The sequence below is a fragment of the Monocercomonoides exilis genome, assembly GCF_001643675.1.
Source record: "Monocercomonoides exilis strain PA203 chromosome Unknown scaffold46-794033, whole genome shotgun sequence".
Taxonomy (NCBI): Eukaryota; Preaxostyla; order Oxymonadida; family Polymastigidae; genus Monocercomonoides; species Monocercomonoides exilis.
Window position 1 is genome coordinate 154,275 of NW_027150591.1, and position 12,109 is coordinate 166,383.

At 39.4% G+C, this 12,109-nt stretch overlaps 3 protein-coding genes across 3 annotated transcripts; 2 read left to right on the top strand and 1 right to left on the bottom strand.

Annotated features, from left to right (window-relative positions):
- Window positions 1-517: 517 nt before the first annotated feature.
- MONOS_15248 (uncharacterized protein) lies at window positions 518-2,525 on the top strand (the record flags this gene model as incomplete). Its single annotated transcript, XM_067868113.1, has 3 exons — window positions 518-973; window positions 1,106-2,459; window positions 2,515-2,525. The coding sequence occupies 3 exons, from the start codon at window positions 518-520 to the stop codon at window positions 2,523-2,525; spliced, it is 1,821 nt and encodes a 606-aa protein (XP_067721532.1).
- Window positions 2,526-3,186: 661 nt separating this feature from the next.
- Window positions 3,187-4,100, bottom strand: MONOS_15247 (uncharacterized protein; the record flags this gene model as incomplete). Its single annotated transcript, XM_067868112.1, has 2 exons — window positions 3,187-3,698; window positions 3,938-4,100. The coding sequence occupies 2 exons, from the start codon at window positions 4,098-4,100 to the stop codon at window positions 3,187-3,189; spliced, it is 675 nt and encodes a 224-aa protein (XP_067721533.1).
- A 1,983-nt stretch (window positions 4,101-6,083) lies between these two features.
- Window positions 6,084-8,603, top strand: MONOS_15246 (uncharacterized protein; the record flags this gene model as incomplete). The annotated part of the gene is made up of 1 exon (XM_067868111.1): window positions 6,084-8,603. One exon carries the CDS (start codon window positions 6,084-6,086, stop codon window positions 8,601-8,603), a length of 2,520 nt encoding a protein of 839 aa, XP_067721534.1.
- Between the last annotated feature and the right edge of the window lie 3,506 nt (window positions 8,604-12,109).

Consider the following 12,109-nt stretch of genomic DNA (forward strand, 5'->3'; position numbering starts at 1 on the left):
AAATTTTTATTACTTGGAAATTTGCAGAAATCGTTTTAATGCTTATTAATCACTTCTTTATAACATATTTACCATTATCAATCAAAAAATAATCATTTCTGCAAATTGCAGATCAACGAAAAATTCGAAATTTGAAATGGGTTTATGGAAAGAAAAATAAAATTTGATTATCTAATGTAAAACTTCTTTTTTTGAGGAAATTGATTTATGCATTGCTCAATTATTAATTTAACTTCTCTTCTGCTGTAGGATTCTTCAAAAGACACACACAATTCACTTCTCTTCCATTAGACATAAATGATGCTGTTCTCTCCTTCGCAGCTTCTCGTTTGAAGCAACAGAAGGCAAATGAGGCAGTGTTTTCATTGACTGCTCAGCGGGAACACATGACTTTGCGCTGAATGATGTTTCATTCACAGATTGCTCTGCTTTCATTGGGACGAATCTGTTTGTTTTGTTGTCTAGGCTAAACGGGACGATTACTTCGGAACACTTGAATTATGACTTGACGGAATTTATGAGCCAAAGAAACGCTTTGGTTGGCAGCGACACGGAACTTACAGAGAAAAGCCTGCTTTTGTTCATTGTGCTGAGGAAAGAGACTTCTGTTTTTGTTTCTTCTTCTTCTTCTTCTGCAGCGGATATAATTGGCTGTGTAGGCAAAGACGGTCCGTGCTATTCATTCTGGCAGGGCATGCAGAACACTGACATGACTTCTGACTCCACAATACAAGTATCTATCATTGGCAGTGCAGAAATCGAAGACTCGTTTGACTTGTCGCTCTGCTCCGTGGCTTCCAGTGACGCCAGCGCCAAATGCACTCTTTCGTTCAAAGCTGAATTTTCTGGTGATTCACACACAAATGTGCTGACAACCACAAATTCCTTGTCATTTGCAAGGATTATTTTGTCGCTTCCTTCGTCTTTCACAACAGAAGAAGCAGTTCTTGTTGCTTCATCAACAGAAGATGCTGTGCTTTCCTTCGGAGATTGCGAATTTTCCCTTTAAAATTCCGATTCCATCACTTTTTCGCTGGTTTTAGTGGATGCCGGCAAGTTCGAAATCAACAATTGCTATCTGACTCTTGCTTCATTTGAATCTCAGCCGTTTCTGTTCAGTCAGTCAGCTGAAATTACACTAAACTCATTTATTGTATCGAGTGTGACGTTGAGTGCTGAACCGCTATTTAGCTTAACATCTGCTTCAACAACTACAACTTCTTCTTCTTTATCTTTACCTTTATCTTCTTCTATTTCGAAGTCAATTTCTTATTCAAACGCAGTTACACCATCATTCACTCTCGAATCATGCAGCTTCTCTGATGTTAGCGCTGTTGGTATTAACAAGGAAGCGCTTTTATCTTCTACCTCTTCTTCTTCTTCTTCTCCTTCTCACCCTCTTCTTCTACCTCTCCCTCTCCCTCTTCCTCTTCCTCGTCCTTCTTCTCCAGCAACAATCACTTCATCTGCTCGCTCACTCAGCCCAATGATAACACCTCCGACTTCACCTCACTCTCATCCTTTTTCTGCTGCTTATCCACAATCTTCTTCTTCTCCTTCTTCTTCTCCTTCTTCTGCTGCTGCTCCTTCTTCTTTCTCTTCTTCCTCTTCTTCCTCTTCTTCCTCTTCTTCCTCTTCTTCCTCTTCTTCCTCTTCTTCCTCTTCTTCCTCTTCTTCCTCTTCTTCCTCTTCTTCCTCTTCTTCCTCTTCTTCCTCTTTTTCCTCTTCTTCCTCTTCTTCCTCTTCCTCTTCCTCTTCCTCTTCCTCTTCCTCTTCCTCTTCCTCTTCCTCTTCTTCCTCTTCAATTTCTCCTTCTTCTTCTACTTTTTCTTCTCGTTTTTCTTCAATTTCAACATCTCGTTCAACATCTTCTGATTCTTCTCGTGTTTTATCGTCTTCTCCTTTTTTTTCATCGTCCAACAACAAAACTCAGTTTGCCAGCAGGAAAATGGTATTCCCAACAAAACAAGTTTTATCTGCAACTTCTTCAAACACATCAATTGAAAACAAATCTAATTCTTCTTCTTCTCCTCCTCCTTTCTACTCCTCCTCCTCCTCTTCTTCTTCTTTCAATTCTTCTTTTAATTCTTCTTCATCTGTTCCTGACAACACATTGATTGTTGATATCCCATTTCGTTCTGTTGCTTCTCCTTCCAATCCATTCTATGTGAAGTTCCATCAACAAAGAAGAACAATCATCCTTGCTCATTTTTTGGACACTTCTTCACAAAAATTCCAGGCAAATGACTCAAAAACAGAAGGAAAATCTGTTTTGAGTGGGATTTCGTTGCAATCACTGCAAAAACAGCAGCAGCAGCAACAGTCACAAGAGAAAATAGAAGCCAAAGTGTCAGTTTTATCAACACCCTCTTCTTCCTCTTCCTCTTCCTCTTCCTCTTCCTCTTCTTCATCCTCCTCCTCTTCCTCCTCCAACAAGTCAATGAACCATAAAGTCCCCGGTTTTATCACTTCTTCTTCCCTGTCAAATGAGCATCTTCCTCTGTTTAACCGAAGAAATTGGCTAGTCTTCCTCTTTTCTGAGAGCAAAGGCTGCATCAAAGCTAAACTTCTGCCGATTTTTCAACGAGGAAACAAAAAGGATGAAAGAATCGCAAAAAACTATTTTTTTTCATTCAAAGCAGAAGAAAAGCAGATGACTCTGCAAGATGGCTTGTTTTACTCAATTGGAAGAGAAAATGCATTGAATTCTCAACAAACAAAGGAAAAATCATCTTCGTCATCAATTTCATCTCTTTCATCCCAATCAACTCAATCGTCTCAATCATCTTCCTTTTCTCAATCAGATTCAAAAGATTTCAGCACATTCTCTTCATCTGAACAGTACTCTCTTGCTGAATCATCCACATTTTGTGTCGCAATGTTCTGGTTTGCATCGCTCATTTCGCCTTTTCTTCCGAATTCTCCGTTTTTCCGCCTTCTTCCCAATTCCTGTGCAATCTATTTGTGTTCGGCCTTTTTTGACACATCTTCTCAATGGATGTCAAAAAGAATCGTCAAATTGCTCTCTTCTGCTGCTGATTCTTTTGTCACTTGTGGCAATAATTGTAATGTGATAAATGTATCAAAAGATCCTATTCAATCATCATTATTAGTGTCATCATCATCATCATTAGCATCTTCTTCTTCTTCCTCCTCTTCATCTTCTTCTTCCTCTTCATCAAACAACTAAACTCTTCCCATCATTTCACAATCATAATCACTTTCCTCTTCTCTTTCCTCTTCTCTTTCATTTTCTCCTTCCTCCTCATCTTCTCCTTCTCTTCCTCTGTGTCGTGTTCCTGATCCACAATGTCTTCTCAACTCCCCCTTTTCCTTCCGCCTTCCAATGGCCCTCCACTTCTCCTTCGATTGTGCTGCTTCCACTCGAAGCGTCTCATTCAAAGGATACGTCATTTCTAACCCAAACGAAGACAAATCATCATCATCATCTTCTTCTTCGTCTTCGTCTTCGTCTTCGTCTTCGTCTGCTTCTTCACTTTTACCAAGCTCTCCTCGTTCTCCTTCTTCTTCTTCTGCTGAGTCCTCTGCAACAAAACACAAATCTCGCTCGCCTTCTTCTTCCTCTTTTTTGTCAGACACACCTCCCTCTCGCCATTCATCCTCCTCCTCCTCCTCTTCTTCTTCTCTATTCAGTTCATTGTCTCCAACTCCTTCTCTTTCCAGAACACATTCGCCATCTCATACCAATTCACGCTCACACACACACAAACAAGCTCGCCTGCTCGTTCAAACACACACTCAGCTTTCTCTGACCAGAAAAATGAAGGGAAAAGAAATTCTGAACAAATGGCTGTTTCATTGAAGATTTCAAGTTTGATACATGATGATGCTTTATCAAGCATTCATTCACAATCATCCTCACCTTTCAGTTCAAATTCGAAAGATATCAAAAGCGCACAAGAAATAACCACCAAACATGAGCATTCGCCGAATAGCCAACAAAAATTGTTGCATTCTGAACATCCAGCAAAGCCAATAATTCCGAGCACAGAAGTCGTCGATGTTGAAAGTTTCCCAATCGATTCGACAGGTTTTTCAAACACACAAATGTTTCCACCGCCGTATAATCCCTTTGGCATGCCAAACATCAATAGCAGATCACTCCTGGGTGATTACATGCCTTATTCCTATAACAGCAACAACAACAACAATAATAATATCAACAATTATCAGTGGAAACCACATCTCTATTCCGATGCTTCTGATCCATTGCAACTGAACAAAAGCAAACTCTATCAGCAAAGCCATTCACCAGCAAGTGCATCACATTCAACACACTCACACCCAACAAAAAGAGATGCCTGGTCGATTCGCCCTTCAGACAGTGCAACAGAAACAGAGCAGCATTCGCAGCTGAATGAAACTGATAATCCAACAGCTCCTTTTTCGTCAAGCTCTTTTCCTTCAAAAAACCTGCTGACTTCGCAGTATTCCCATCAAACTCCTGCTCAACCTTACGATGATTCTTCTTATGTTTATAAGAAACATCAGATAATGTTAACAATCGAAGGAGGAGGAAGAAGGGATGAAGCAGGTGGAGATGACGGTTTTGGACGAGGATTTGAATTTGATTCCAGACAAAATGGAGAAAAATATGAAGTTATGCAAAATATGAAGCGAAAAGGTACACATTCGTCCAAATCGAAATCAGAACATCACAAAACAAGCAATCATAAACACCACAGACATCATTCAAAAGAAAAAAGGGAATCTCAAAAAACAGAAATTCATTTTGAAACAACGGAGCATGCCATTGAGACAAACAGCACAAAATACACTTCGCATCACTCACACCACTCACACCACTCACATCATTCACACCACTCTCACCATTCACATCATTCACGCCATTCATATCAGTCACAAATGCGTTCTTCATCGACTGCCAAAATCAATGAGCCATATTCACATCTACAGGTGCCTTTCCACCAAGTTGACGCTCCTGCTAAGCATCATGAAGAACCAATTTCACCCCAAAGAGGAAGTTCCTCTTTCGCCATTCGAACCGACTCAGGCCATCATTCCCATTCACACCACGAGCCATTTCACAGCTCTTTTAATTCACAAATCACAAAATCGAGTGAAAGACCTGCAAATTTTGTCGCTTCAGTATATAAAGCAAAGCTAAATGGCTATAAATCTCGATCAAGAAGCCATTCTCGCAATGCACATTCATTTGATCATGCATTGTTAAATAAGCTTATCAAAGAACCTTTTTCTGCTTTATCACTTGAAAAAACAGAATTTCATTCATTTTCGTCTGTCGAAGTTAGTTCACGAAAACATTCTGTCCCTTCGCAATCTAATCCTCACATTCAAAATTTTTCAATTCATCCGAAAGAAAACGAGACTTTATTCGAACACAGTTACCATCACATCAGCAGCGATAAACATCCAGTAAAGAACACTCAAGAACTTGATCCAATACAAACAAGAAAAGAAACCCATTCTGAATATTCTGCTTCAAAAGATCTTAAGCATCGAAGTCAGAGGCACAATCATATGAAAAGAAGTCACAAAAGTCATACTTTTGTAGAAAGGAAAGACGATCATGCTACTCCGCTTCTGATGGCACCAGAGTTAGCAAGCGATGCCAACCTTCAGAAACAAAATCACCAAAATGTGGCTATTCGGAGATCGATGTCTGCCAATGATGAAAGTCAGAAACAATTGATACAGGAGCCAATTTATCAGGATCACGCTGATTCTTATTCCTCGTTTTCAGCTTTGCCTCATGGTGTTGATCAGCAAGTTCCACTTTTTCATCCTCCTTTTCCTCCTCCTCCTCAACTTTCACTTCCAATTGCATCAAGCCAAAAATCTGCAATGATGAATGCTCCTTTTGTTAAGCCTGTTCGTAATTCAATGAATTTTCATGGTGTTTCTAGTGGTTTCATATCTCGTCATTTGATACCTGAAAATTTTCTATTTATAAAGAGAGTGTCTCAAATGCGTCATCTTCATCCGTCTGGCAATCGAATTTCGAATAAAAAGATAAGTTCTGGCTATGATTCAATCTCAGATCCATTCAATTTGCAGCTTCCTCAAAAAAACAGTTACCTATGGAGGAATATCAAGTTAATGAACATCATCTTGATGATAGCAAAGCTGTTACGAACAGTGGTTTAAGTGAGACAAAAGAAATAAACGAGGAAAATAATCAGTTAACAAAAATTGAAACTCGAAAGGAAGGACATAACAAACACGCAGCTCTTTCAGATAACAGGAAAAGAATGATAACAGAGCAAACAAATGAAAATACGAAAATGAAGACAGATGAGTTTTCTCAGGAGAATGAAGCGGCTTTGAATGATAATCTTTCTAATCGGAAACAATCAGAATCAGAGAAAGAATCGAAACTTTCAAATGATTCTTCTGTTTTGTCTGAAAGCATCCAGACTCAGATAGGAAACAATACACAGCCTGCTGCAACATCAGCAGAAATACTTAGTGCACACATTCAAAGCCAAAGCTCGAACCAGCTTGCAAATGTTACCACTGCTCTGAACGATTCACTTGAAAAGCAAGCAAGTGCTTTAGAAACGCGTTTGAGTCAAACATTGAAGCCAGAGAGACGAATGCCTTCGCTTCTGAGTCTTTTGAATGGCGGACGCAAAACACGCTCCTGGCAGAGGAACCTGAATGTTGAGGAGCAGCACTTCCTGTTTCTTCCACTGAATGAAAATCAACATTGGAGTTTGATAGTCATTTGTAATGCTAATGCTGTTGCTGAAGAGCAACGCAAATTGATGCAATTTAGAAGGAAGAAGTGGGAGTTGCATCATCAGGAAGAGAAAGAGAAAGCTGAGAAGAGAAGCGAAGAAGAAGCAGAAAGTACTGATAACGAATTTGAAAAAAATCTTAAGAGAATAAGTTATTCGCATAAATATCGCTCTTTTCCTGTTTTTGGCAATGAAAGAGAAAGTGGGGAGCTGAACATGAAGAGCATTCTCCATCAGCACCAGGCACCTGCGCCTCTCCTTCCGTTGAGGAGAAGGCGCTCTTTGCACGCTGCTTCCCACTCAACAAAGAGCTCAAACAGAAAGAATGAAAATGATAGAAGTGCTCAGCAATCTGTTTATCGGAATTTATTTAAACTGAGAAATGCAGATAAGCCAAAGGCAATGCCAGAAAAATCACCACTTCTAGCTCCTCAAAAAGAGACAAAGAAAGTTAGACTGAAGACTTTTCTCGAATTTTATGCAGCTCAATTAGCAGATTATAACAAATTGGGCAACAAGCGAACGAGAATAAGGTATTCTCAAAGAGCATCAGCTGCTTCAGAAGGGAATAAGGATCATCAAGCAGATCCCTCTCATTTTTTGGACGCTGAATCAATTGCTAGCTCTGTGCCAATTATGATTGGTGATTTCCTGGATAACGTGCATCTTTTCCAGAATAAATTGGACGAGTATCATGGAGATATTATGAGTGTGAAGGGAGGAGCAGACAAATTTGAGGCAGAAAGCAAACAGTGGTTTGCTTTTAATAACAGATTAAATGCTATACGCTCTCTCGACACGGAAAAAAAGGAAAGTGAAAAACAAAAGATGATTTCTGAATTAATAAGCAAAGAGCGAGAAAAGCTGAAAAAAGAGGAAGAAGAGGAATCTACCAATGAAGAAATCAAAAGCACTTCTCAAAAGAAAATTGACTCAAAGCAGTCGAATTCGAATGCGGAACAATCGAAACGGTTGCAGCAAGGTGATAAGGATGAATCCAATTTCTTGAAAACTGAACCGGAATCTGAAACTTCAGGAAAACAAGGGCAATCTCAATTTTCAGAAGATGGAAAAAATGAACAACAAGAAGATTTCATGAAAGAAGCGGAAAATTCCATTCAGAATGATTTCACAAGCTCCAATACTGAGACTTTGAACACCAAAAATGAGGGAACTTCAAAAGAAGACAAACAATCGCAGCTTAATTCACAAACAGACTTGTCACATATTGCACCTTCTGATTCAATAAGCAGATTGGCTGGTGAACAGTCATCAGAGACAAGAAGCATATTATCCGAAGAGGAGGAGAAAATTGCAGAAGATGATGAAAGGAACAACAAGGAACTTCAATTGCACGAATTGCGTGCGTCAAGGGAAGGAGGTGGCCCGTCTCGTTCTCATTCAAAGAAAGGAAACCCGAAGCCCAACTCAAAAGTCGGATCCGAATTGCAATCAAAAACAAAGGCCAAAGCACAAGCCAAAGCACAAGCTGTCACTAAAGTTAACATTAAATCGAAGGCGAAAGCTAAACCAGAAATTGCTCTCAGCCCAGTTCGAAGGAAAACCTCATTGTTTTCTTTTCGTTCGTCTGAACCTGCGAAAACAGACTCAGTTTCTTCAGCCGCAAGAGCAGATCAGGATTCAGTAATTTCTTCTTCTACTTCTTCTTCTTCTTCTACTACTACTTCCTCAGATTCTTCTTCTACCTCTTTGGTAACATCGAAAGCTACAAACAATTATATTCTCAGAAAAAGCTTGACTCCATCATATATTATTTCAACAGAGAAGAATTCGATTTTTTACGATGGGAAGAGAGAAAGTGCTGAGGGATCTTCACAAGCAAACGAGGCAGATTCGTAGCAATTGCCATCTGAGCAAACAAAGACAACTTTGTCGGAGGACAAATCTGAACACTTGGTGAAGGAATTTGGAGTAGAACATAAAGCAAAGAGGAAGTACGATGAAACCACTCAGAAGTTGGCATCTCTTTTGAACAAGTCGTCATCTTCATCATCTACATCTTCATCTTCTTCATCTTCTTCATCTTCTTCATCTTCTTCCTCTTCTTCCTCTTCTTCCTCTTCTTCCTCTTCTTCCTCTTCTTCCTCTTCTTCCTCTTCTTCCTCTTCTTCCTCTTCTTCCTCTTCTTCCTCTTCTTCCTCTTCTTCCTCTTCTTCCTCTTCTTCCTCTTCTTCCTCTTCTTCCTCTTCTTCCTCTTCTTCCTCTTCTTCCTCTTCTTCCTCTTCTTCCTCTTCTTCCTCTTCTTCCTCTTCTTCCTCTTCTTCCTCTTTTTCCTCTTCTTCCTCTTCTTCCTCTTCTTCCTCTTTTTCCTCTTCTTCCTCTTTTTCCTCTTCTTCCTCTTCTTCCTCTTCTTCCTCTTCTTCCTCTTCTTCCTCTTCTTCCTCTTCTTCCTCTTCTTCCTCTTCTTCCTCTTCTTCCTCTTTTTCCTCTTTTTCCTCTTCTTCCTCTTTTTCCTCTTCTTCCTCTTTTTCCTCTTTTTCCTCTTCTTCCTCTTCTTCCTCTTTTTCCTCTTCTTCCTCTTTTTCCTCTTCTTCCTCTTCTTCCTCTTCTTCCTCTTCTTCCTCTTCTTCCTCTTCTATTTCCTCTTCTTCCTATTTTTCTTCATCTTCTTCCTCTCTCCTTCCTCTCTTCTTTCTTTCTTTTCTTTTCTTATTCTTTTATTTTTCTCTCCTTTTCTTCTCTTTCTCTTTTAATTCTTTCCTCTTATTCTTTCTCTCTTCCTCATTCAAATTATCATCTAACTTCTCTTTCAACTGCTGAAAATCAATCAAATTCTGATTTTCATTCAAAATCTCTTCTTTCTTCCATTCAACAACAAAAAGATGAAAAAGATTCAATGAAACAATTAAAGAAACAGTAGCTATTTTAATCATAAAAATTATTTTTTGTAAAGATCTTTTGATTTTTGTTTTGATATTTCTTTATTTGTTTCAACATAAGTTCTGAAAATTATGACGAGTGATTAATTGAACTTTTTTTAATATATTGGCTTTAACATAATATTGATAACTTTCCATTATAATTTCATTTTCTGGAGATTTTATTTTTTTTATCATGTTTAGCACAACTAAAGTACATCGCAGCACGCGCAAAAGACTAATAAAATCGGAAGCAATATATATTGCTAACATTTTTAAAAAAATGCCTTACGAGCGCGCTGTTTTGTTATTTAAAGCTTTTGTGCTTGATGAAGAATTTGGAAATCTTCTTTTCCGCGATTTTATTAAATCGTGTTACTGTTTGCATATTTCTTTTTGATTTTCTTTTATAACATATTTTATTTTTATTATCGATAATGACATTTTTAAACTATTCATTTTTAACAAATAAAAAATGCGAATTTTATTCATATTCATTAGCTCAAGTTATCAAAATTATTTGTGAAGTGGAAAAAACAATGCAAAAGAAAAATTCAACATTAACATGTCCCTCTTCTTCTTCTTCTTCTTCTTCTTCTTCTTCTTCTTTTTCTTTGTCTCCTTCTTCCTCAACATCTTCATCTCCATCCACCACAAAAAAAGCTTCTTCCTCTTCTTTTTCTTCCTTTTCCTCTTCCTCTGCATCTGACCCTGCCTCTCTCTATTCTTCTGCCTCGATCTCTGCTCGTATTCCTGCCCTGATGCCTATCGAAAGTACATTCCATTTCCCTTCTGTTGAGCAAAACGCCCAGTCATCCACATTCTCTTTGTATTCTGCTGATTCACTGCTTGCTTCTGGCACCACTGCTGATAATGCCACCTCGAGTGATGCTTCTGAACAGTCAGCACAGCCACCCCAGTCATCTGCACATGCTACTGCACCTGCATCATCATCATCTGCTGCTGCTACTACCACTACATCTTCTATTTCTTCTGCTTCATCATCATCTTCTTCTTCGAATTCTTCTGCTTTTTCTGTTAAAATGTCAAATACACCTTCTCCTTTGAATGTTGGAGCATCGCCAGTTTCCTCACCTCTGCCTCCACATAACTATATAATCGTTCCCACAAATGCATCAGCTTCTCCTTCAAAAACTGCATATTCACCTCAATCTTCTTCTTCTTCTTCTTTTTCTTTGTCTCCTTCTTCCTCAACATCTTCATCTCCATCCACCACAAAAAAAGCTTCTTCCTCTTCTTTTTCTTCCTTTTCCTCTTCCTCTGCATCTGACCCTGCCTCTCTCTATTCTTCTGCCTCGATCTCTGCTCGTATTCCTGCCCTGATGCCTATCGAAAGTACATTCCATTTCCCTTCTGTTGAGCAAAACGCCCAGTCTTCCGCACTCTCTTTGTATTCTGCTGATTCGCCTCTTGCTTCTGGCACCACTGCTGACAATGCCACCTCGAGTGATGCTTCTGAACAGTCAGCACAGCCACCCCAGTCATCTGCACATGCTACTGCACCTGCATCATCATCATCTGCTGCTGCTACTACCACTACATCTTCTATTTCTTCTGCTTCATCATCATCTTCTTCTTCGAATTCTTCTGCTTTTTCTGTTAAAATGTCAAATACACCTTCTCCTTTGAATGTTGGAGCATCGCCAGTTTCCTCACCTCTGCCTCCACATAACTATATAATCGTTCCCACAAATGCATCAGCTTCTCCTTCAAAAACTGCATATTCACCTCAATCTTCTTCTTCTTCTTCTTTTTCTTTGTCTCCTTCTTCCTCAACATCTTCATCTCCATCCACCACAAAAAAAGCTTCTTCCTCTTCTTTTTCTTCCTTTTCCTCTTCCTCTGCATCTGACCCTGCCTCTCTCTATTCTTCTGCCTCGATCTCTGCTCGTATTCCTGCCCTGATGCCTATCGAAAGTACATTCCATTTCCCTTCTGTTGAGCAAAACGCCCAGTCATCCACATTCTCTTTGTATTCTGCTGATTCACTGCTTGCTTCTGGCACCACTGCTGATAATGCCACCTCGAGTGATGCTTCTGAACAGTCAGCACAGCCACCCCAGTCATCTGCACATGCTACTGCACCTGCATCATCATCATCTGCTGCTGCTACTACCACTACATCTTCTATTTCTTCTGCTTCATCATCATCTTCTTCTTCGAATTCTTCTGCTTTTTCTGTTAAAATGTCAAATACACCTTCTCCTTTGAATGTTGGAGCATCGCCAGTTTCCTCACCTCTGCCTCCACATAACTATATAATCGTTCCCACAAATGCATCAGCTTCTCCTTCAAAAACTGCATATTCACCTCAATCTTCTTCTTCTTCTTCTTTTTCTTTGTCTCCTTCTTCCTCAACATCTTCATCTCCATCCACCACAAAAAAGCTTCTTCCTCTTCTTTTTCTTCCTTTTCCTCTTCCTCTGCATCTGACCCTGCCTCTCTCTATTCTTCTGCCTCGATCTC